Source organism: Varanus komodoensis, unplaced genomic scaffold (genome assembly GCF_004798865.1).
Source record: "Varanus komodoensis strain SLA01 unplaced genomic scaffold, ASM479886v1 scaffold42, whole genome shotgun sequence".
NCBI lineage: Eukaryota > Metazoa > Chordata > Lepidosauria > Squamata > Varanidae > Varanus > Varanus komodoensis.
This window is the reverse complement of record NW_025335972.1, coordinates 8,215,022-8,241,774: the sequence shown is the minus strand read 5'-3', so window position 1 is coordinate 8,241,774 and position 26,753 is coordinate 8,215,022. Positions and strand designations below refer to the sequence as shown.

General features: G+C 43.3%; 1 protein-coding gene across 3 annotated transcripts; it reads right to left on the bottom strand.

Moving 5' to 3' along the window:
* ZNF653 (zinc finger protein 653) lies at positions 1 to 26,753 on the bottom strand. 3 transcript variants are annotated; one of them, XM_044443609.1, is made up of 9 exons: positions 26,324 to 26,753; positions 22,851 to 22,894; positions 18,902 to 19,117; positions 16,240 to 16,830; positions 14,875 to 15,058; positions 14,046 to 14,157; positions 13,533 to 13,647; positions 5,913 to 6,012; positions 1 to 4,974 (listed from the first exon to the last, which is right to left on the bottom strand). In XM_044443609.1, the coding sequence occupies exons 1-9, from the start codon at positions 26,686 to 26,688 to the stop codon at positions 4,797 to 4,799; spliced, it is 1,905 nt and encodes a 634-aa protein (XP_044299544.1). In that variant the 5' UTR covers positions 26,689 to 26,753; the 3' UTR covers positions 1 to 4,796. The 3 variants fall into 3 exon arrangements, 2 of the variants coding, with proteins under 2 accessions (XP_044299544.1, XP_044299545.1); XM_044443610.1 differs by having other exon boundaries at positions 26,491 to 26,752; XR_006416032.1 differs by having other exon boundaries at positions 4,906 to 4,974; positions 5,835 to 6,012.

Genomic DNA, 26,753 nt, shown 5'->3' with positions numbered 1-26,753 from the left:
TGCGACACCAATCAAAATACATTAGCAGACTGATTTCAAGTGTACATATACAAAGTCTGAGGAAAATATCCCCAGTAACAGGTTTCTTCAGCAAATCTGATTAATTGACTGAGGTGCAGTAACATCTTTATTGCTATTAGCATAGTTAATAAATGTCTCCCAAATTCTGTAAAAAAATATCAATATATACTACTTGATCTGTTTTGTTAGCTTTTCCATTAATGCAACAAACGAGAGTATTTCTCCACAAGCCGAGGGATGTTGATCTCTTTTCTGTGAAGACATCATCATCATCATCATTCTAGCAGTCTAACATATATGAAAGTTAGAAGATGTGCAAGGTTATCATCTTTTTCTTCAAAATTAGCTAATACAGCTAACTCGGGAGAATTCAAATTTTTGTTGAGTAATTCTTCCAGCCTTCTTAAAGAACTTAGCCCTTTAAGCAGAATTAAACCAATAGTGCCACCTGCTGACAGTATCTCAAATATGCAGCAGATCACCAGCACTTAACACCGAGATGAATGACGTGCACATGGGGCAACGGGAGGATCGGTAGTCAATTCTCAAGGAAATTTTATCGTTTTTTGAAGGACTAACGGTGTGCTCAATCAGAGAAGTGTCCGCCCTTGCCCACCACAAGTGTACATTATGTGCAGGCATAATCTGGCCTTTATATTTCAAGGGAGAACTGAGTCAAAATACCAGCTATGGCTACACATCTCAAACCAAATGGTTTCAAAGATCAATGCAAGGACAAGGCTACCTTTGCACTAACCAGGAGAACAGAGACGCTCATAGCAAAAGCCATCGCTGCAAGATGAGCTGTTTTTACACCCTCCTTCCACTCTCAGTTGGCATCTCTGAGCCTGCCTCCATCAAATGTGCAGGATCTGGGCTCCTCCACTGCAGGGCACTGGGGCTTTTACTTGCAGTGCTGTAGCACCAGGCCTCAACTTTTTTCCAAGGATGAATCAAAGCTGCCACTGCGGTTATCTCAGCCATACAGAAAGGGGCAGATGCTTTGAGTGCTAATGGGTAACAGGCATAAAAGGCATGCAGCTTTGTAGGGAAGGAGAGAAGCCATGCTGTGGCCAAAGGCAAGCAGCTTTTGAGGTGCCCTTGGTGTTGAGAGCAGCAGTTCCTGATGCTGCATAATTCATGCAGTCTTGTCAAGCAGTGAATTATTTATTCAGCACCATTTGCAGGGAGTGGCGAGTGGCAGCAAGGTTCTTTGAAAGGGTGGAGAGGGATGATATGGGTTAACACCCCCCCACCACCACCACCTTGCTGAAAAATGCTCCACAAGAGGCTTAAAACAGAAGATAGTGCTGGGTAACTTTTGGTACCACATCAGAGAGGATTACAGAAAAAGGAATGGTTTTTTTCATTGATTTTAAGTAAGCTGCTTCAGCTAAAGAGTGGGGTAAAAATTAGACAGATCAGTCTTCCCCAGCCTGGTGTCCTCCAAATGTTCTGAACTACAATTCTCACCATCCATGGTCATGCTAGCTGGGGCCGATGCGTTCTGCAGCCCAAAACACCTGTAGGAAGGCTAGAATTTTTAGACAGAGGCAGACAGGTTCATGATCTCCCATTTGTTAGCACTGAGCTCACGAAGTAGGCAATGGCAGCACTAGAATAGTGACACTTAAGAAGGCATGCTAATTAAAAATGAAACTTCAAAGGCTTCCTGGTTGTTTAAGTTTCCTTTTCTTCCTAATCCTGACATATCCAACTAGAAAACTTGACTGCACAGCAGTTTAGGTGTTCAGAAATCCACAACTGGCCTCATAAAGCTAGTGAGCCTCTCCCCTCTCTTGGGAAAAAAGAGGAATGCAACATAACAACACATACCTGTAGCAGAAAAACAGCACTCCTTCTGGGAGGCATGGGGCACGATAGGTGGTGGCAGTCCCCCCCACCCCCGCTCCCCCATTCAGACAGACAGACCTTGCTCTGGCTCCACCTGCTGGGCAAAGGTTCAAATTACAAAATGGTCCTGCTAGGCTCATTGACTGAACCCAGATGAGACTGCTAAGAAATCAGTGGATGACAACTTGAGCTCCAGGACAGAAGAAAAGCAGGCTATAAATAAAAAGATTATGATTTCAATACTGCAAATAGGCTCATTCTGACCAGGGCACTATTTTCCTGCTGGAAACTTGAGGCAGGGAACAAAGAGAAAGGACAAGAATGATGCTTCTTTTAGAGCAGGGGAGGGGATCATTTTTTTTCCACAGCAAGATAACTCTTGGTACATGCCAACAACAGGCAGGGCTATCCCTTTTCTCCCTCCCCCTCTGCTGCACTGACTTCCAAGTTAGGGATACATTGCCCATGCCAGAATGGGCAGAAAAATGGGTTCAGTTGCAGAAAGCATAGAAAGATGGGTTCAATTGTAGAAGGCTTTCAAAATCATATTGAAGGCTGCAGATTGCTAACCTCTATTCCTGAGAAAACCTGAGAAGCCATTAGTCCACAAGGACCCAGATATCCAACTTACATTATCTACAAGAAACAATCTAGTAATGCATGCAATAAAATAGAGGAGTGACAACTGGTCTTGGAGAGATAGCTGAAACCTTCAAGGTAAAAATGACAACATGCTCATGTTACCTACATTCTACAAAGCTGCTTACAAAGTAAGTTGATGGTTCAACATAAACTACTGAAAAGAAAATCAGAGATTCTCAGGATGTCAAAATAAGAAGGCATATACTTGCCAAACAAACCTGTAGATCAGCCTTCTCCAGCCAGGCCTCTTCCAGATGCATTGGACTAAAACTCACAGCAGCATCTTGATTAGTCCTCTTTTAGTGGGGGGGAGGCAAGAGGCACATGAAAGGAATGTTGGCAAAAAAGAACAGAGCCATGTTTTTCAAGTGTGTTTCAGAAATGCATTTTCTTGTTCAGAAGATCAGTAATGAAAGACAAGGGTCTCTGAAGATCCATTTGCTCATTCCTACCTATCTTTTCCTGCAATATGAAAGGGCAGTGGAGTGTAAGTCATGGTCCAGGTGTCCTGCGCTCACACAGAGCAACATTAAAGCCCAACAGCTCCAGCTAGCCTGGACCGCCTAGAACATGCCCCATAATCCCTTGCAACACACTGGCATTTGAGCACAGATAGGCATGGTTTTGTCTGAATGCTGCCTGTAGATCTAGCTTGGAAACCACTGGACTCTTATCAAAACCAGAGCTTCATAGGAGCATGCTTTACATGGGAAAGAGAGAACTCCCTCTTGCTGGCAAAAGGAAGGCACCCTTACTTTTTAACCTACTAGCAGAGGCAAAAGTTTTTTTTCCAGAATAGCAGCAGAAGAGCTATTCCCCTCCCTTGCACACAATGAAATCAAAGCATATGCTCACAGTGGAACAGCAAAAACCCATCTGGTTGCTGGACACCAGCACACACATTTCCCTGCTGAAATGTGCAAACAAATTGATTCTACTGCAGATATTTCTCAGATGATCAATCAAATTGAGACTATTTCCAGAATGTCAATTCTGAAAGAATTCCCAACAGCAGCCTTTTCATATTTTTCACAGTTACAAGGATTATAAAACAGAATTAGAAAACAGAGCAGGACAGTGAGTAGGGAAAGTTTTTTCCTCCTTCCTTCAGGATATTAGCACTCTCATTGGTTACCCAGTGAAGGTGAGTGGCAGAATATATTGGACAACAAGAAGTACCTTTTCACACAGTGCAATTAAGTTTAACTATGGAATTTGCTCCCATAGAGAGTGGGTGACAGTCATCAACTCAGAGGTGTTAAAAGGGATTAGTCACATTCATGGAGGATATGATTGATGGTTGTATATTGCCCCCAGTATCAAGAGGAGGATGTTTCTGTTTGCCAGTCACTGCAAAACCCAAGTAAGAGTATGTTATTGCACTTATACCCTACCTGTGGGCTTCCTATAGGTATGCAGATAGCCATTGTATGAATAAAATTTGGTTTAATATTTTTAAATGAAAGTTAATATTCCTGGTGCACTTCAATAGAAGCCACAGCTTTGAACATGACAAGCCCCAAAGCTCAGCGACAGAGGCCTAGAACACTTCTGACAGTTCTGGAGCAAGATTTTATCCACCATGTACTTGGGCTTTTTGTGGTACTAACATTTCAGGAAAAGATACATGCAGACCAATTCTGATGTGTCTTTCAATAGCACTAAAAGCTGAGGAAGAGGCAGCTTCCAAGAACAATGTCTGGTGCAAACCAGCAAATAACCTTCCTTGACACCTTTTTGTAAGTGTTGCATCTTGCATTGTTCTCAAGAGAGTCAATCTCATCATGTGAATGTGACCCGGGGTTCTTATACTGGAAGCAGCCTCTGCAGTCTTCATCTGTCAGTGACAGCTCCCTTCTGCTGTATTCCTGCCTCACACCAAGCATAAAGTGGTCACACAAGCAAAGGTGCCGCTCAGCAGATAGCAAAGGACAGATACTTTAATTGGCTAACATTCTTCTTCCTATGCTCATAGCACCCCTTCCCCTTGAAAAGAAAGAACAGCTGAAGCACCACAATCTCCAGTTACAGGATGAGTGATTTGATGCTGTTTGAATACTCCTCCACCCCACAATACCTGAGAACACTGACACTAGCACATCAGAACTAAAACATTTATGCCTGTCACCATCTGCTCTTAAGGAGGTGCCCCATGTTACAGGATGGAGCCCTGCCATACGCAGAACACACCACATCTCCAGCTGTGAATGTGCAAGAAGTGCCCTTGGTTAGGTTGGGACTTTTGGTGGGATAATAAATAAAGTGGTCCATGGTCAGGATCAGGCAGCCTTGTGATCTGGATGGCTCTTTAGCTTGTGGAACTTGACACTGTCCAGCTTCTCGAAGCGCTTGCCACAGTGTTCACAAGTGAAGTTATACTGGACTTCTGAGGTATGTTTCTTCATATGCCAATTGAGAGAGGCCCGCTGCCGGCACTGGTAGCCACAGATCTCACACCTGCAGAAGGAAGCAACTATCACTCTTCTGATCTCCAATATGTGGGAGCAGTTACAGCCTACAGCCCCAACACCAACACCAACTATTGCTGCCAGCCCTTCAAACTGTATGCACACAGACAAAATCAGAGCAAATCAACCAGCTACTGTATTATACCTCAGATATGGCAGAGGAACCACCCAGTGAGATTGGCAGTAGCTTTCATCAGGAGTGGAACTCTGCACTTTAAAGGCTTTAACACCAAGCTCTAGACAAGGCTTTATGGATACAGTCAGTCAGGTTAATGCACTGCTTAGCTCTGCAGCCAAAGATTTAAGCCAATGCTGTCTTTGACAGAAAGCCACGGAGGCTGATGGAACTCCTGTAAATAATCTGCATCTCTTTACTCTGAAATATATTTAACGCTATTAAGATAATATGACAATCATTAAATGGTTTATTCAGGGTTCCTTTAAGAATTGTTTTATAGAAAACCTTTCATCAATATCCCTGCCTACTCAAGGAATGGAAACTCCAACCCCTCTTGGAATACTCCATCTCCATTTCGCTCAACTCCAGTCTTTATGTACAAGGTATTACAAGGTACAAAAAGAAAAACCCAAAGAAGCTGCTGTTTTGCCCATGTCTCCCTCCCAGTCATCAGCATGCCAGTGGACCAGACATGCCATGCCATAACCTCAAGTCATTAAAAAACAAAGACATCTTTAATGACTCGATTATCAGCCCTGTGTTAAAACTCTGTTTGGTCTGTGAAGCTACTAGGGGCAAAAGAGCAGACCAGTCAGGCTCAGCCGTGTGATCTATCTTGCCAAGCTTTCCAACTCTCACAAGGAAGGCAACAGCAAGCAGGTGCCACAGACCTCACCCTCATGATCAGGTGCTAGAGAATGGCTCAGCCCGGAGGCTTTCTATTCATGCCCCAACTCCACGTCACTCACTGGAGAGGTGTCTCTCCTGTGTGTGTTCGGCGATGGACTTCCAGATGGTTCTTCCGCTTGAAGGATTTTCCACACGTTTCGCAGGTAAACTCACGGACCCCTAGATGAAATGTGGAGCAAAATGTGTCAGTCCATCACAGGAAGGAAGCATCTTCAATAGGCCACTCTGATCCAGGGACTGGGACCTATCATCTTCTGCAAGGCACTTGCCGGGGCAGACAGCACTGCTTGATGCCATGCACCCTCCAGAAGCTGAACACAATCTGAGGAATCAATTATGTATCACACCCTCAAAAGAAATATGGCATTGTCTCAATTTTTATGAAGCCATGCTACAGTTGTAAGCTCATGCATTCTCTGAACATTCACTCCTCTAGCTCCTATGCATGTCCTTCAGCCCATACCACTTCACATTCAGCCCGAAGAAGCTGCTCCTCCCCAGTAGCATTTACAAGGCAGGAGGGACCCTAGGCAAGATGCCCTCCAGACACCCCTCACAAACATTAGTAGGTGCTTTGCCTCTCTAGTTTCTCTCCTCCTATCCCCCAGATATACTGTCTTAGCTCCCCCTGCCATTTCAATGCTACCCCACACCTCACTCTGCTTCCCGTGACCAGCCAGTAGCAGAACCCATGTTACTTTCTTTTTTAATTTACAGAGGAGGTCAAGTACACTCAGCATCCTGGTTTCCACAGAATAGCTTTGGGCCCATGTGTGGCATATCAGCCATTTGGAGAAATGAAAGTACTGCATACAATTATAACTTTGCTTCATAGTGCAAATTAGATGTGAAGTCCTAGGAAAACCCATAAAAATGTGTAGGTGTTATCTAGGATTAAAATTGGTGGAAAAGTGTTCTTTCCCATTTTCCCCCAGAGATGTATGGAAAAGTTAAGGGAAAATGGTTTCACACACAACCAAATTTTGCTTTGTTTATTTTTCCAGTGATGTCCAAGTCTAAATTTCTAAAATATGGAGGGAGGGAGTGGGAGGGAGAGAACTAGAGTTCCTCACAGCCCAATCTGAGAAAGACTGGACATCAAAGAAATGTGGTTTTAAGACAGTTCAGCAACTGACCCCAGTGAAAGGCTGGTCAACAATATTCTTTAGCATAATGCAAATAGAGCTTAACATTTAAATTAATTCCTAATGGAAGTTACAAAAGACTTTTCTTTCAGCCAAGACACAATGACTGAGTTCACACAACACAGCAATCCATCATGGGTAACAAGCCACAGTGGGTTGACGCACACTTCCCACAAGGTGACTTGTCCTGAAGTAGTAAGTCACTTTGACCACCCATGGATTACTGCAGAGGATGGGTACATCATCCAAACACAGGAAATTGATCCCATGGTAGGTTGCTGGGATTGGAGCACTCAGCAAGAACAGCAAAAATACCTTGTTGTTCTTGGTAATCTTGTTTGTACCACCATCAGTGACAGCCACTCTACTGATGCCCAAGAGGGAATTTGGAGTGACTCTTGTTAGCTGTGCCCTCTTTTTTCTGGCAGTTGGAGAGAAGGCAGCGCAACTGTGTTGGCTTTTGTTTGCAAATTATTATTATTTGTCCAGTCTTTTACTGTTGCACACCTATGGCTGCCCAAAATATGGAGCCTGCTCCAGCGAATGTTTTGGTATGCAACTGCTGTCCTAATGCCCTAGACAACATCCAAGGACATGGACCAAGTATATTGGCTGCTTAGCATATATTTGCTAATCGCCAACTGGTGAGCTGTCAATTGAAAAGCAAAGTAGAAAAGGGCTTTTTTCCCTGAAAAGGCTGTGTTAGTGTAGCTGACCCTTTCAGGTGCGATCCTCTAGTCTAGTTCTTTTAGTACTGCCCTAACTGTCCTCAGTCCATTGTAGCTTTTCTAGGTATGCCAGAAAGGGAACATCTACATCCTACTCCCTTTCCATAGCACTTTCTTTTGGCAAATCTGAGCATCTTTTTTGGATGGAAAAAAAAAATAAAGAAACACAAGTTTGGTTGCTATGTTAGGGGTCAGACTAGATGGCCCAGGAGGCCCCTTCTAACTTGCTCAGTTTTTTATGTTTCTATGTTGTATTTCCATATTTTTCGCTCTATAAGACGCACTTTTTCCCCCTCAAAAGTAAGGGGAAATATCTGTGCGTCTTATAGAGTGAATGTGTGTGTGCAGTAAGTCTGTCAGGAGTGCAGCATGGTGTGCCCGATGCCTGGAACATGCAATACCACCGCCGGGACGCTGCCGGCCCGCCTGCACCACCTGGCACCACCTGGCTGGCACGCGCTTGGCGCGCCCTGCTCCGACCCCCCCCCCCGGCGCACGTGAGAGCTGTGCCACTCAGGGGGAGGGGTGCAGAGGAGCAGGAGCCGCAGGCTTTAACCCACCGGCCGCCACGGAAAGACGGACTGGGACGGACTGCCCACCCCCACCGCCCACAGGTCGGTGTGTGTTTTCAAGTCTTTTAATGAAGCCCATGGGGAAGTGATGGGGAATGTGCCTGTGATTATCAAGAAGCTTTCCATGGATCAGAACAGTGCCTGCTGTATTAAGTTAATAGAAGGACCAATATCTGTTATTTGATCAGACACATTTTTTTTTAGGATCAGTGGATATTTGAACAGCATTACCTTCGTGTATGAAGTTTATTCTTCAAAGGCTACTTAGTCCGCTGTGTGTTTGATTTACCGTACAATATCTCATTTTTTGTCAGAAGTTTTTTTCTATTATTTACTACTAGGGCAGCGTGGACATTACTGGCTTTTTTAGATTTGTTATTGAACTGTCTGCAGCAGCTCTTGTATAACTGGTGTAGATTGTGGATTCCTTCAATAATTCCACTACTGACTAAGAAAATGATGTCAGTGATTGTGAGCAACAGAGCTTCATAAATTCTGACTCTACCGATGATGAGTTCTATGGGTTCAACGAAAACTAGAAGAGTACTCGAACTTTAAAGTCTCTCTTTTGTTAATGACAGTGATGATGGTTCTTAATGCCACTGTTGACTGCTGTTCACTTTACAAGGTTGAAATATGGTATTACTGTATTCTGTTATAGTTTATTAAATAGTTTAGTAAACCATTTGATTCAGAATTTTTTTTCTTGTTTTCCGCCTTTAAAAACTAGGTGCGTCTTATGGTCAGGTGCATCTTATAGAGCGAAAAATATGGTAACTTGCCCAATATGATACTAACATTCTAACTGGGCCCACTGCCTGTTTCAAATAATTCTACTAGAGATATAATTGTGCTAGAGAATGGGTGATCCAAATTTTCATACAATGCTCATATTATACAGAATCTGGACCAATAAAATGAACTGAAATAAAAATATCCTGTTAAGTCAGTGCATTGTGATAGCGCCAGTGTGGTATGATGGATAGCTCACCCAGGAAGCTCTTTATGCAATACTGGAAACAGAGTACAAGATCATGAGTGTGACTGGGCTGGAGGATCAGCGATCAGATAGCTGGAGAAACCTTTGAATGGCCTTGGGTAACTGAATGGCCTTGGGTAATTTCAATGGAATTAAGATTGCTGGGAGAAATATCAACAACCTCAGATATGCAGAAGATATCACTCTAACACAGAAAGTGAAGAGGAACTAAAGAGCCTCTTGATGTGGGTAAAAGAGGAGAGCGCAAAAGTTGGCTTGAAACTCAACATTAAGAAAACTAAGATCATGTCAACCGGTCCCATCACTTCCTGGCAAATAGATGGGGAAGAAATGGAGGTAGTGACAAATTTTATTTTCCTGGGCTCCAAGATCACCACAGATGGGGACTGCAGCCAAGAAATTAAAAGACGCTTGCTCCTTGGGAGGAAAGCTATGGCAAATCTAGACAGCATACTAAAAAGCAGAGACATCACCCTGCCAACAAAAGTGCGTATAGTCAAGCCTATGGTTTTCCTGGTTGCAATGTATGGCTGTGAAAGTTGGACCATAAGGAAGGCTGAGCATCAAAGGATTGAGGCCTTTGAATTGTGATGCTGGAGAAGACTCCTGTGAGTCCCTTGGACTGCAAGGAGATCAAACCATTCAGTCTTACGAGTAGAGGAGATCAACCCTGACTGCTCTTTAGAAGGCCAGATACTGAAGATGAAACTCAAATACTTCGGCCACCTAATGAGAAGGAAGGACACCCTGGAGAAGAGCCTAATGCTGGGAGCAATTGAAAGCAAAAGAAGAAGGGGACGGCAGAGAATGAGGTGGCTAGATGGAGTCACTGAAGCAGTCAGCATGAGCTTCAGTGGACTCTGTGGGATGGTGGAGGACAGGAAGGCCTGGAGGAATGTTGTCCATGGGGTCGCGATGGGTCGGACACGACTTCGCGACTAGCAACAGCAACAATGATCTGTAGAATGGGGGAAGAAGAGGGACCACAGCCTTGCTCAGACAGGGTTATTTTAACTATATAATGCATATTGTACACAAAAATGTCTATCATTTTTGTCTGGGAATGGTTTTTACCATTCCTGGCTTACTCTGTGATCATCCCAAAGCTAAACCATAAAGTGTGGGTATTGTCTCTGTGCTTCTTGTAGCTGACAATGGGAAAACTTCAGCAAAAGGACTAAAGAGAGCAGGCTTTGAGGGCAGACTAGTTTTTTAGAACCAGGTATTTGGTTCCAAAAATAAAAAATAAAAATCTTCTGTGGGAAAGCATCATTCTTAGCTATTTATTTTGCTTGTTAGAGTCCTGTTTTATGATATAAGGGAGATTATGGATATGGCAAACTACACTGTACCTAATGAGAAATAGTTCTGAGGAGTCTAGGCAACCCTGCCCCACAGCTTTCCTACAGCTATCTCTGCTCTTGCATATCAAGTCTCAGTTTAACTTGTTTTTTTTTTTTTTTTCTCCTCCACTTGGGAATCCATCTTGATACTTTATCTGCTTTTCTATGTGAGAATTTGTTAATTTCTTTTCCCGCAATATATAGACAATCCCCAGACTACAAAAAATTGCCATAAAGCCTATTAATTTAAAGATTCAAGTTAAAGAGAAACAGTTTGTAGTAATGAATGCCAGAACCTTGGGAGTTTTGCTGAAATGCTGAAAATAAGCATTACCACAGAGAAAGAGGAAGCAAAAGGGAAGTGGGGCCTCTAAAGCATGTCTTCTTCCCCCACCCATCCAAAGAGGAAAATCCCTCCTGCATTTCCTTGGGCAAAGAGGTGGCGCTGGTGAGTAAAAAGGAGGGTGTGGAATAAGAACATAAGATAATAAATGAAGCAGGGGAGCCCTGCTGGATCAGACCAAGGTCTGAGAAAGAGAGGGAGAAGCAATCCAGTATTTATTTATTTATTTATTTATTTATTTATGTATTTAAAACATTTCTATGCTGCCCCCATTGCAACAAAGCCTCAGGGCAGCTCACAAACAATACATAAATACATAAATAACAACAATACAACAAATTTAAAAAAATTGTTTAAAAACCCCCAGTGCATTCTAGGCTAAAAATTTAAAATCCTATTAATTAAATAATTTAACAATTAAAATAAGTTTTAAATAAAAAGGTCTTAGCCTGGCGCCGAAAAACAAATAACGACGGCACTAGGCAGACCTCTCTGGGGAGCGCATTCCACAGATGGGGCGCCACCGCAGAGAAAGCCCTCCTCCGGGTACTCACCCTCCTAATATCATTCACAGAGGGTTCCTGGAGAAGGGCATCTGTTGCTGATCTCAAGGGGCGGGGAGGGCATATATGAGCGCAAGCGTTCCTTTAGATATCCAGGTCCCAAGGCGTTTACAGCTTTATAGGTCATAACCAACACCTTGAATTGGGCCTGGGAGCCAGTGGAGCTGACGGAGAACTGGGGTTATATGAGAACAACGCCCAGTCCCCGTCAGCAACCTGGCAGCAATATTTTGCACCAATTGAAGTATCCAGACCATCTTCAAGGGTAGCCCCACGTAGAGCACGTTACAGAAATCTAATCGGGAAGTTACCAGCGCGTGTGTCACTGTCGCCAGGCAGTCATGCTCTAGGAAGGGACGCAGCTGATGTATCAGCCGAAGCTGAAGGAAGGCGCTCCTCGCCACCGCCGTCACCTGAGCTTCCAAAGACAGCTCAGGGTCGAGGAGCACTCCTAAGCTGCAAACCCTGTCCCTCAGAGGGAGTGCAACCCCATTTAGGACAAGGCCCAAGTCCCCCATCCCGAGGCCCGAGCCACCCACCAACAGGACCTCCGTCTTGTCTGGATTGAGCTTCAGTTTATTGGCCCTCATCCAGTCTATTACCTCGGCCAGGCACCAGTTCAGCACAGCCACTGCCTCACCTGGATTGGTGGAAAACGAGAGGTAGAACTGGGTATCATCAGCATACTGATGATTCCGCAGCCCACACCTGATGACCTTTCCCAGCGGTTTCATGCAGATGTTAAATAGCAAAGGGGACAAAATGGACCCTTGCGGAACTCCATGGCATAACTGCCATGGCGCAGAGCCATAGTCCCCGAGCACCACCTTCTGAAATTGGCCGTTGAGATATGAGCGGAACCACCGCCACAAGGTGCCTCCAACTCCCAAACCCACTAACCTGTTCAGAAGGATACCATGGTCGATGGTATCGAAAGCCACTGAGAGGTCCAGGAGAACTAACAGGGACGCACTCCCCCTGTCTCTCCCCCTGCACAGGTCATCGTACAGGGTGACCAAGGCAGATTCAGTGCCATACCCGGGTCTGAAGCCGGACTGAAATGGGTCCAGATAATCAGTTTCATCCAAGAGTGCTTGGAGTTGTCCCGCCACCACCCGCTCTAGCACCTTGCCCAGGAACAGGATGTTGGCCACCGATCTATAATTGGCAGCCACCTCTGGATCCAGGGATGCCTTCTTTAGGACTGGCCGGACTACCGCCTCCTTTAAAGGGGCAGGTACCCGGCCGTCTCTTAAAGAGGCGTTGACCACCTCCAGGATCCAGGTCCCAATCCCGTCCTTGGCTTTCTTAAGTAGCCATGGTGGTATCTTCATGTAGGATATCTTAGTTCATCGTTGGCTGGTTAGCAGGGGAGAAAAGAAACTTCTGCATGGTTAACAGTATTAAGAGTTAAGGTTGGGGTGGGGGCTAGAAATATTCAGTTTTTCCACTTTCATGGGGGTCCTGTGCCTCTAATCCCCATGAATGTGGAACAGCAACCATGTGTGGAAGTGTTTCTTAAGTGTTTTGTACAGAAAGGTTAAATATGTATGTATACTAAGAGAAACACTTGATTTACTCATGCTAAATACGACCCGTATGTTTGTGATCAGACTTACATAAAAAATCGACTTAAAGATGTTCTCAGGAACAGAACTTGTTCATAACCAGGGACTGCCTGTATATGTCTGAAGCAGAGTGCCTTTAACCAATCTCATGTATAACTCAAGGTACTTCCTTGACTTCTGTTTTATGGGAGGGGACAGAAAGGAAGCTCCAGGTATCAGAGAAGTAAAGCCAAAAAGAATGCAACTGTGTAATTCTGCACAGATGTATGAACACTATGAAATCCTGGTTAGTCCTTCCCTGTGTTCAAGGCTGTGACATGCCCAGCTGTGGGAGCTAGATAGTTTCATCAAAACTAGCCAAGATAGAGAAGGAAAAAAATACAGAGGCAAAAGGAGGCCTTAAAGTTGGCAGCATACCTGAGTGAATTATCATATGTCTCCGTAGATGGTTGGACAGGTAGAACTTCTTGCCACAACCAGGGTGGGGGCACACCTTCGTTTTTCCTTTTCGATGAACAAGGTTAACATGATTCTGGGGACAGAAAGAGATGGGATGAACACTGGCCCCTGGAGTCACACTACTGGGAAGATCTAGTCACTCTGTCACAAAGACCTGAACCCATGCTCAATCAGAATAGACTCCTCTCTTTCTCACTGGGAGTCTTCAGTACTCAAGCAGCCAACAGATGGGCTTGGATACTATGGCTAATTACTTATGATTCCCCATCAGCTCAATGAAACATTATGCTCAGCCCATTCAAAGTGATTTCTTGCAAAGAAGGGGAATGCTAAAGGGAAGCAGCAACTTATCACAAGAGAAAGGACAGCAACTGGGGAACTGACACAATTCCTTCTAAGAAAATGTGCTTTATCAGACTCTCCAACTTGAGACACAGTTTAGTAGTTAGAACTGGGGACACGGGAACATACCTGGTAACTACTAAGAGCTACATAGACCTGGGTGCATCCTTCATAGGGACAATGAAACATCTCTAACATGCCATCTGCATCCATTACACGGCCTCTTTTGCTTCGCCTCCTCCTAAAAGGAGAAAAAGGGTAGAAAACTGTCTGCAGGAAAGCTACAACTACTTTTCATGGAGCCTCCTTTCCCCCTTGCATCTCAGAAAAACCAAAATAAAAATAATTAACTCAGAGGTCATTCCTGTGCATCCTAGTATGCTGTACAAGCAGATAAAGAAAAAAATAGGAATCAAGGGCCTTCACCAACCCAAGCATATAATGCAATGTTTTTTCCAGAATCCTGAAAAAAACTCAATTTTAAGGGTATAGAGGAGAGTCTGAAAAAATGAGCTGAAGTTTCAGAAACCAGAAAGGACCGAATCTAGGAGGGGCTTCAGTAAATCAGTTGTGGACCACCTCCAACTGATAAAACATCTTGTCTTTCCTCATAATCATAGCCACCCCACACTTCCTAGAGCTTGATCCAACTGAAAAATAAATTCATGCACATATACCATATGAAAACATCACACAGATCTGGAAGTTTACAAGGGTGTCAGAATGGAATAGTAATCCTCTGGGCAATGACAAGTCTCACAGTAGCAGCAACACTGGGAAAGCAACCAGGATCATTGAAGGTTGGCATAATTACATGCACAGCACTATACAAGACAAAAGATAAACATTTTCCACAATCTCCATTTGAAGAGCAAGCAGAGTTCAGGAGCAGCACCCATTCCCTTCCCCTGAACACAGCGACCCAGACAGCCACAACACCCTGCTGCTGCTCACTCACTTTTCAGGTTCCTTTGGAATTTCATAGATAATGGATGACATGTTGTTGCCATCTGTCTCTTCCTCAGGTTCAGGCTCTGGCTCCAGCCCCCCACTCTCATGGGCTGGCTCTGGGTCACAGGGCGTCTCTATTTCTGTTGGGGGCTGCGGCTCCTCTTTTTTGAGCTCAAAAAGCTCCTCGTTTTCTGTCAGCAATCACAAAGCAAAATTGTAATTCTGAATGCTGAAGCCTTCTCCCTGGAAATTCCAGAGGTTATACAGAGGCTGAAGCTTGGACACATTAAGGAGCAAGCCAAAGGCCAGTCAGGCCTAAAATGCACTCCCTCCGGGAATCTTTTGCACCTGGTCTTGCAGGAAGGGTGACAGAAATCTAAACAGGCCAACAACACACCAGAGTTGTGGTCAGTCTTCTGGGCCTGGCCATTAGGTCTTGATTAGGTACAGCAGTAACCTGGAGGGGTCCACTGGTAAAAATCAGAATGAAGCAACTACCACATGTCATTCCAAACAGAAATGTGGATCTGTTTTCTTTCAAGAGCCTTCATTCTTGAAGACAATTTTTTAATGTAACAACTCATGCTGTCATCTCAGGAAAACCAGATAAAATAAACTTGGTAAGGATTGGTTCTTTCTTCTTTTAAACTACAATTGACTAACACAGATATGTGGATAGATGTGTGCTAGTAAAAATGTTTTTGGATTAGACTTATTTGGAAAGAACTTTCTTCCACAGTTTAACATGTGACTCAAACATAAATGAATCCAAAAGATGTCTTTCTTCCAATGTTCATGCGCTAAATATACAGTCTAGGTAGCCCAGTACTTTAAAAGAAACATTTTAGATAGTTATATGCTTCCTAATACGACTGCTTAACAGAAGCAGACCTCCATGTTTGGCTTCTTCTACCAATAGAAATACAACTGATGGTTGGTCCCTTTGTAATCCAGCTTCTATAGAATGACTTTATCGGCATACCATGTGAAGCAAAGGGATTGGTTATTAGGTTGTTTTGACAAACAATCACAAGATGAGGAAAACTATTGAACTGCTCTACAATTTCAATACAATTATAAGATATGTCTCTGATAAACATAGTTACAAAAAGGAGAAGCAGCTGACTTGAGAGTATTTGTTGCAAAATGCAGAGACACCTCCATATCCTAGAAGGACACAACTTGGATTTTTTTTCCAGTTTTGGAGACACATTGTTGGGAACTTACCCTCCCCTCCCTCATCCACAGCAAGAACTGTGCTACTCCCACACCTACCACAGCGGATTAAAGCTATATACCTTAATGAGAACACACATGCTGACCACACCTGGCCTGCTTGAGAATAGGTAGCCAGGTGGGTGGTGGAAGCTACCTTTTTTGGTTTCGATGTATTCCAAGCTCTCCATGGCCTCCATGCTACTGGGCTGTCCATTCTCAGGCTCTGCCTGAGTATAAGCTGCCACACCCTCAATCATGGCACAAGGCAGCTCTTCTCCTCCTGTGCTGGTGACGTTTAGCTGGATCCCCTCAGCTGTGAGGGCATCATAGCCGGGCCCAGCAATGATGATCACCTGCGAGCCTTGCATTACACCCTGCACAGGGCAGCTGGCCACAACTTCGCCAAGTGTCTCTTGGGCAACATTCTCAAACAGAGTCCCATGGCTTGAACTCATCTGCATGGGTACTGGCACACATACCACAGTTTCCATTGTCTCTGGGCCATTGAGGGATGGATTGTGGCACATATTCACACCCTGCTCTGCTGACAGGTTCTCAATATGGTGCTCAAATGGAATGTGGATGCCGTCCTGAGTGATGAGCCCACTTGCACTTCCACCTTCCACATTTGTCGGGGGCTGCTGCACCTGGGCCTTGACCTTCTGGCCCTCTGGCTGCTCCTCTGCATCTGAACTGGAGCTTTCTTCTGAAGACCCAGAGCTTCCAGCCCCTGTGCCATTGGCAACTGTAAAGGCAAAACGAGGAGAAGAAAATTACCAGGGATCTCCTTGACTGCCAGAGAAGGACTAACTCTGCAGCTATGTTCTCCACTAGCCTACTCACCACTGACCTATAGAATAACATCTGCCCTCACACTTGGCTTTTCCTCACACATCTTGCACGTTCTGGACAATGAGTGAGAACTTATCCATGCAACAAGTACATCTTCTTGCGAATTCTACCATTCTTGTTCTCCATCTTCACAAATAATATAACAATTATGGATGCTTCAAACAAATGGTAAATCCAGGCTTGAAAACCATTTTAAGAACATCTGACTAGCTATTATTAGAGTCAATTCTGCAAAGGATTAACTTTTTGTTTGATTTAGCAAGACAATTCCTGAATTCCCTTACTCATAATCTGTTAGAAGGCAGCCTTCCTCAGTTTGGTGCCCTACAGATATTTGTATTACAACTGTTGGCCACAGTGGCTGCAGCTGAGACAAGTTGAAGCCCAAAACATCTGGAGGGCAAAAAGTCAGGGAAGGCTGTCACAAGAATAGCAACACTTCTTTTGGTACTCATACAATCATACAGAAAATTGAAGTAGAAGGTGATTTCACTAAGACTATCTAGTAGCTTCACAAAGCCACCACAGCTTTCTAGTGCACTTCAGGGAATTGTGCTTTGGCAGTGCAGGGGAACAGACTGATTGTGCAGAACTACTCTCTGCTTGAGCAGGCAGGTGACCTCATCAAGAACCATATTCTTGGGATCAGTTCACCTGAGTTTGTTTGGTCAACATGCGGGAAAAACACGTAACTACAATATCTAATCTATTTTGCCCACTGCTGTTCAGGTACCCAGGTAACCAGTGGAATGTAACATCCCTTTGCTGGTGGGTGGGTGTGTGCTACTTGCTTCAAAGCAGTGTTGTGTTTAAACAGCACCCTCCCAAACAAGGAGCAAATCTTAAATGGTGTAATCCTTCCGTTTACATTTTGTGACCCAGAAGGATCGAGGCACCACATCATAAACTTGTGCCACCTCCATCTGCTTAGCTTAGTGGCACAGTATGATGTCTGAAAGTCACTGCGGCAGTACTGTTATCTAAAATAAAGAACTCTCAGAAGCCCAGAAATGAAAATTTTGTTCAGCACAACTACTATTTCTTCTTGCCACTGGGTGTGCAGGGGTTGAAAACCTATTCATAAATGAAAATTATTCAGCCACAGATTAACGCTTTGTTTCATGTGTCACAAAAAAATGTTTTAAGTATTTGCTGTGCCATGCTGAATATGGAATAGGCATGTGAATGAATCATAGAATCACAGAATGTTAGAGTTGAGAGGCGTCAAAAAGGCCATCATGTCCTACCCCCTACTGTTACTGGACACCAATTTACACTATCCCACTCAGATGGCTGACCAGTTTCTTTTTTGAACATCTCCAGTGTGGGAAAGCCCATGACCTCTCTAAGCAACTGGTTCCACTGCTGTATTGCTCTGACAATGAGGAAACGTTCCCAGATATCGAGCCTGAGCCTGGGTTGCTGCAATCTGAGTTGATAATTCCATGTCCTACAAGCCAGCTACTTCATTCACTCAATTTTCCATCCACAGTGAGAGATACAGTCAGAGAAGTGCCAAAATGTGATTTGGTGTCCATATAATCCCAGACAGGTTAGTCGTCTTCAATGATTTTGAAGGTAAGGCAGTAACTGAGGGATGAAAAACATTAATTGTATGTTTTGCTTGTAAACCTTTGAGAGAGCCCTGTGGGCTATGGGGTGGTATAAAAATGTAAATAAATAAATGGTGAGAGGCAGAAGCCATATGAAAGCAATTGCCATGCTCAACCACAAAAAGAAAAATTTATGATAGGGATAAAGAATATGTGGCCCCCTGGGTGCCATTGGACTGAAACTTCCACCAGCCTATCCAGCACAGCCAGTGGTGAGGAATGATGAGAACTGGGGTCCAACAATATCAGGAGGGCCACATGCTTGCCATTCATTTTAAATTTCTGAAGTCTTTCCTTATCCTTGCTTTAAGTTTTTCACTTGCAGAAGCAGTCTGAACTCTGCATACTCACTGTTATCACATTCATTCTCAGAGTCACTGAGTGGCTTAAGTGGGGAGTGCAGATCTTGGAAATAGCGGTGTCCTGCTTCACACTGCCACACAGCTGTGGTGTACATTCCAAAGGTGGGGTCCAGCTCTGAGAGGTGGGGCTCATAGGGGCAGCGGTTCTTGTGGTCTTCATACCAGATAACTGTGTTCTTCAGGCAGTTCACATTCCTCCTTCTTCCTTGAGACATGGGAAAGAGTAGGGAGGAAAAACATAATATAAATTTGAAAAGCATAGAACAGAAGGCTTCCTCCAACAATCTAAAGATAAAGCATGCTTCATCTGAAAAAAATATTGTACATGTAGTAAGTATTAAATAATCTTACACTCACTCTTTTTATATGCAAAGACAATAATAAGGACCGCTAAACAATTTTGGTGTAAATAAACTAACAAACATTAGCAAACACAATGGGAATTAGCAAAAGCAGAATTAAATTCCCTTACCAAAAATTCTGATTCAGTCAATTAGTGGACAACAAAACAAAAGACACCTGACAATTCACAAAACATAGAATTTAATAAAATCCATACTCCCTTTACTAATCATAAGATGGTGCTCAGTGGACCATTTCCAATGGTCACCTTAGTTTGTAGGCTATAAAAAAAGGGACTGAGAGATCAACCCCTTGCAGGCTGCAAAATGTGAAAAGAAGGTGGCCTGACTTAAAAGATGTTCTGTTGACCCTACCTTTCATAGAGCTAAATTCATTCTGCCAACTATGGGTATCAGAGATTCATGCCATAAGCTACTGTGCTGCCAAGTCAATGTTTGGCCCAGAAGACTACAGAGTAAATCAGACACTCTATACTCCCACAGTTAGCAAGCAATGCAAAGGACAAAGAATGGTCTAATCTTGCATTAATGAGGAAATAAAGTATACACTCATTGTGGTTTCCACAATAATTGTGAAGCATGGCAACAACATGCCAGGCTATCCTAGAGGCAAGTAAGAAAGCTAACACAACATTTCTCAAAAAGCACAATTTTCAAGTTTTACTTTTTGTATTAGAAGATTAACAAGCCTACAATCAGTTGATAGATTTTTTTTTTGTTTACTGTAGTTTGGCAGCTACTTCATTTACATAAATATTGTGGATCTAAATTAACCGAAAGTGAATTTCTTCTGATATAAACTTCATAAGGATGCCTCCCAACAGCTTATTTTTTCATGTTGCATACAAACACTGGCTGCTGCAATAAGAGAAGCCCCTATTATTGCAGACATGCAGAGAGAAAGTAGTAAAATACAAGATAGCAGTATATTGTGATAATGTTACACTAACTACAGAACTCCCAGTCCATTAGGTTGAAATTTGTTATCAAATAGGAAAGCTAGAAAGTTCCAGAAAAACATCTACTTCTGCTTCATTGACTACACTAAAGCCTCTAATTGTGTGGATCACAACAAATTGTGGCAAGTTCTTAAAGAGATGGGAGTACCAGACCATCTTACTCGTCTCTTGAGAAACCTATATGCGGATCAGGAAGCAACAGTGAGAACTGGACACGGAACCACTGATTGGTTCAAAATTGAGAAAGAAGTTCGGCAAGGCTGTATACTGCTGCCCTGCCTATTTAACTTATATCCAGAGCACATCATGAGAAAGGAGGGGCTAGATGAATCACCAGTTGGAATTAAGATAGCCAGGAGAAATATCAAGAAATTCAGATATGCAGATGATACCACTCTAAAGAAAGTGAAGAACTAAAGAGCCTCTTGATATGGGTGAAAGAAGAGAGTGCAAAAGTTGGCTTGAAACTCAACGAAAACTAAGATCATGGCATCTGGTTCTCTCACTTCCTGGCAAATAGATGGGGAAGAAATGGAGGTAGTGACAGATTTTATTTTCTTGGGCTCCAAGATCACTGCAGAGGGTGACTGCAGCCAAGAAATTAAAAGACGCTTGCTCCTTGGGAGGAAAGCTATGGCAAATCTAGACAGCATAATAAAAAGCAGAGACATCACCCTGCCAACAAAAGTGCACATAGTCAAGGCTATGGTTTTCCCAGTTGTAATGTATGGCTGTGAAAGTTGGACAATAAAGAAGGCTGAGTGCCGAAGAATTGAGACCTTTGAATTGTAATGCTGGAGAAGACTCCTGAGAGTCTGACTACTCATTAGAAGGCCAGATACTGAAGATGAAATTCAAATACTTTGGCTACCTAATGAGAAGGAACAACTCGCTGGAGAAGACCCTGATTCTGGGAACGATTGAAGGAAAAAGGAGAAAGGGGCGGCAGAGAATGAGGTGGCTCTACTGAAAAAAACAACAAAAAACCTCAGCCTGGTTTCCATAAGGGGCAGACTTGTCTAACTAAGCTATATTTGTTCTTTGAGTTCTCTGAGAGTGCCAGAAAGCATGCAGACAGGGGCAATCAAGGAGACATTGTTTACTTGGATTTTCAAAAGGTTTTTGGCAATGTCCCTCACCAAAGGCTCCCAAGTAAACTAAGGAGTCATGGAATAAAAGGGTAGGGGCTCTCATATGGATCACTAACTGGTTAAAGAGCAGAAGGCAGAGGATAGGAATAAATGGCAACTTCTTCCTATAGAGAGAGGTCACCAGTGGAGTCCCACATGGTTCTTTATTAGGACCAATGCTTTTTAACCTATTCATAAACGATCAGAAATTAGGAGTAAGTACTGAAGTGGCCAGGTTTGCTGATGACACTAAACTTTTTATGATGGTTTAAACAAGAAGGGATTATGAGGCGCTGCAAAGGAATCTCCAGAACGGTCATCAAATTGCAAATGCATTTCAATATAAGCAAGTGTGGTATAATGCATGTTGGGGCAAAAATTCCCCACTTCAAATATACACTGATGGATTTGAACTAGCCAGTGACTCAGCAGGAAAGGGATCTTGGAGTATTATTATTATTACACTTCTATACCACCCATAACCAAAGCTGTCTGTTGTGGGGGGCAATTCAGTGAAAATGCCAGCCCTGTGTTCAGCTTCTATGAAGAAGGCAAACTCTAGGCTAGGCATAATTAGGAATGGAACAGAGAACTGCCAAAATCTTACTTCCCTTATACAAATCTTTGGTGTGACTGTACTTTGTATTTAACTGTGGCTGTCTTACCTGAAAAAGGACATTGAGTTGGAAAGAGTACAGAGAAGGGCAATAAAAATGATCATGGGATTGGCGAAGTTCCCCTATGAGGAGCAGTTACAACTGAGACTGTTCGGCTTAGAAGAAGGTGAGGAAGGGGAAACGTAATAGAGGTGTTTAAAAGAATCATGGCATGGAGAAAGTAGAGAGGGAGACATTTTTCTACCTCTCTCATAACACTTGAATCCAGGGTCATCCTATAAAGTCAACCGGTGGGAAGTTTAGGATAGATAAAAGGAAGTATTTCTTCACACAACCTATAGGTAAACTGTAGAATTTGGCACCACAGAAAGTGGTGATGGCTACCAATCTGGATGGCTTTAAAAAGGGATTAAACAGATTCATGAGGGAAGAGGCTATCAGCTGCTACTAGCCTTGCAGTCTATGTGCTTTACCAAAGGTGGCATGCCTGCATACACCAGTTGCTGAGGAGCATGGAGGGGAGGAGTTCTTGCACTCTTCCTGCTTGATGTATCTTGTGAGCAGCTCATTTGCTACTGTGTGTTTGGAGTGCTGGACAAAACTTGATCCTTTGGCTGGATCAAACATGGTTTTTCTTAATGCTCTTATGTTCTTATTTACTGGTGCTGAATAAGTTCATTCTCAAGACTTCAAAATGTACATGTAAATTCAAGTTTTGTAAACCTCCAATATCAACCTGTCACCAAAAAACACTCTCCAGCAGGTCTTCATGTAGTACAAAGGACACACCTTTCCACTCTCTGCACAGAAAATAACTCAGAAGACATCACAAAATATGTCACCCACACCATTACAAGTACATTTACTTACTTTTCTTCCGTTGTGGCTCATAAGGCACCTGCTCCCATGGCTTCCTGCAAGGAAAGATAGTAGCATGTCATGGAATGCAGTCTTTTGTTTGAGATTTTATATGAGATTGTATAAGTATCCAAGGGACATGACAAATAAAGCCTTGAGAAAACCTCTTCCAATATGATTTTTGTAGCCCAACAATCCATTAAGATACCAATTTACTGGCAATGGAATGATCTTTCTAAGCCACAAAGCAAGTTCAGGGCTAGATCAGCATTTTTCTCTCATCAGGCCAACAACAGAAGCATAGCAAGATTTAAATACCTCATGTTCAGCCCCAGTGATCACTTCTATAGAGTATTCTATAAAAACAACTCACTGTTGGCATTTTTTTTAATACATGGAGTTCCCAAGTTATAAACAACTCATATTTAGGAACAAACTGCCATAAAGCCTATTAATTTTTTTAAATGATTGTGGAAAATCATCCTTAACAGAGAGAGAGAGAAGGCCTCCAAAGCATGCCTTCCTGCCCCACCCATCCAGAGAAGGAAATTTCTCCAGCAGTTCCTTGCAGTAAAAAGTAATTCTGTTGAATTTGGGCAGGAAGGGAGCCTATAGATAAAATGGTTTTTCCATTTTCACAGGGGTCCTGTAACCCTAACCCCCATAAATGTGGAGAGGTGACTAGAGGTGATCCAATTTACATACAAATTTGACTTAAATGATGTACTTCCATTTTCTCAGGAACAGAATTCATTCATAACACAGGGACTCGCTATATAAGCATAGTATCTATATAAATCGGAATATACTTTAAATAGATACCTCTAATTATCAGTTAGAGCAGAACACTGAGATATCTGATCACAGTTTCTTTCCAAATGTCATTCCTGCAAAATATACATGTATTTTCAACCTTTTACTGTTTCCATTTTTATTTTATTTTAGGGAATTTTCTTTAAAGTGTCAGATTTAGGTCATCTATAGCTACATGGATATAGCTGGGTTTGTGACAACAGGATTGATTCTATTCTTCCCTCAAGTTCAACAACATTCACACAGCTGATTTCATCCATCTAATTGTTTTCCCACTCCTCAAGAGAAGGAGGGGCTAAGGCACTGCCAGGAAAGTTACTTACCCCTTTCTTCCCCCAGAATGCTACTTCAGCACCTGTCCCTGAGACAGTCTTCCATCTTTGAAACCCCAGTAGGCAGATAAAAAACAATGTCACCTGAAAGAGTGGAAGGGATCCATTCCAAAGGCAGAATCCCTGCTACAGGCTCAGATGGCTTTTCCAGGGTCAGAGTAGAGACTTCACACTTTCTATGCCAACCAGACAGTGTCTACCAGCCATAGGATTGTGCCCTTACAGGTGTTTCATTCTGAAACTGCCCTACATGATTAACTATGTACTGCCAAAAAGGAATTCCTTTTGAGACACAGGATTCTGTCCAGGTTTCCACCTATTTGTAGCAACCCATTTCTAAAGCAAGATACTAATTTAGATAACACAGCAGCCCACTGTAGATTAACTAATCCTCAAGGGTCATAGCATATGTTATTCACTATTATAAACGCACAACATGGCTGTCCTTGCATGAGAACACAGTCAGATAAGGCCATTCAAGAGTTAAATAATCCTCAAATTCTAGGCCACAGCCCCCTCACGGGTTAATTAACTCATGCTGGGTTGCTGTGTCCTCTAAACTGACCCACTGAATGAGCAGGTAGGAAGCTGCCTTATAGTGAGTATGACAACTGATCCTTCTAATTCAAAAACTGTCCACACTGACTGACAGCAGCTCTCCAGTGTTTCTGGCAAGAGCAGTTCAAAAGTCATGGATGGTACTGAACTCAAGAACATCTGCATATTAAACATGTGATCTATCACTGTTCTACAGCCATTCCTTAAAGTTGCCCTCCCTTCCATTTTCAGGCCCAGTTGGATACTACCAATTTTGAGGATCAATATACGTCAGTTTGTCAGTATTTTGCCCCCAGATCAAATCCTGCTAGATTTTTCTGTAGATTTTACTGCTGTTCACCATGAAAATGTGGAGATTTAACTATGGAACTCAAAAGGTGCTGTTCTAGTAATTTCACTCAAGATGAAATTTGACAGTCTGTTGATAATACCCAGGTTCCACTTATGAATGTTATCTGCAGTCTACTCAGTTTACAAAAAATTACAGTGCAGAGTGAATAAAGATAAGCTGACAAAAGTTCAAGTCAGCAAAGACTAGAATCATGACTGTCCACAGAACCTGCCTTGGAAGGAATAGCATTCAGTCCAGTGCTGCATTCATAAGGACAAACAGTGGCTTTTAATGAATAAATAAAGAAAATTTTATTAAGGGCTACCACTTTTATAATTCTGAAACATACTTGGTGCCCTTAATAATCTCATAAACAACATACATTTAACAGATTTAATTTTCCCCTATTTCTGTCATACAGCCAGCAAAAACATATTAGTTGCACTAGAAAACACACCACTGCCCAAACTGATTAAGTTTTGTGCCTGTGTGTGAACAATGATCCTATTCTGGTGGACAGGTATTATAATACTCTGGTCCATTTAGTTCAGCATATTTTTTCATTAGCTGCCAGGTAGTGAACTAGCCTAATAGCAGGTCAAAAAGCACCCCCTTCCATATGTCTTTCATCCCTGACCCTTTAAAAGGAGGTTGCTGCAACTCATTAGTAGCATAATTTTATGCATATTTATCAAAAATATACCCAATGGGACTTATTCCTAAGTAAAGCATAGAAACAAAGCGACTCAGAAGCCCCCCCCCCCCGCCCCCTGGAGATCTAGTCTGACATCCGGTTCCAACCAGCTCTGCTCATGTAATCCCCGAAGTACACACATAGGGCTGCAGCCCAAGTCTATCACTGACGTTTATAAACAAATACCATTATTTTAACTTCAGATTTATTCTCCCAACTCATATTCTGAAGCTGTCTTCTAGAGTTGAACTCTGTTCCAACTCATATACTAGAAATGAAACTCACCATCACAGTTTTAAAAATGAGTGGATTGTAAGTTTGATTTTGTTCCCTGGCCATTTTGTGAATAAACAGCTCTCCAGCACTCTACAGTCTACTGCTGCCTCCACGACCACTGTTCGTGCACTACCGTAGGTCTTCTGCTCCCCTAGAAGACTCCACGCTTTCTCCCTTGCATCCCTCATCCTTGGAATTTCTACACTTTCCCTGACATTCCCACTTCTCCAAACGTATTGAAGGCTGCATTTTCGTAACGCCTTAGACAACTCCTCAGACCTGGTCTCCTACTGACCTGCAGGATACAACTAAAGTGAGTATCTTCCCTCCACTCTGTTGTCCGGCACCCATTTAGCATTCTAAATTATAAGCCACCTGGGCCCAGGGGCTCCTCTGTACAACACCAAACATGCTAATGACATCACAGTATAAAAATTACACAATGAATAATAAAACTGCACCCCCTCCTGCCGGCTCTCACCCGCGGCGCCCGGCCCGCTGCTCTCGTTCCAGTTCCAGCAAGTAAGCCGCCAGTTTGGCGTCACTCCAGCCACTTCGCTGCCTCAGGTCCACCCATGGGCCGTGAGACTCGCCTAAGTAGACCCTTCGCACATCGTATTTCTTGCGGGATTCAAGCCGTCGTCGTACCCGGTCAGATTCCGTGAGGCGCGGCCTACCGCGGGCTTTCCGCCCACCGCGGGCCTTCCGTCCACCCGGCGCAGACTCAACACCCACGTCCTCAGCGACAGCAACTTCTTCCTCCTCCTCCTCCTCCTCCTCCCCTTCTTCCTCCAGCTCCCCGCCATCTTCCTCTCCCGGAGCTGGCCCACGCTCCGAGTCGCTCATCCCTGCCTGGTAACCAGGTAACCCTGCACTTGAGGAAATCTGTTATTAGGAGCGGGCTGCGGCGC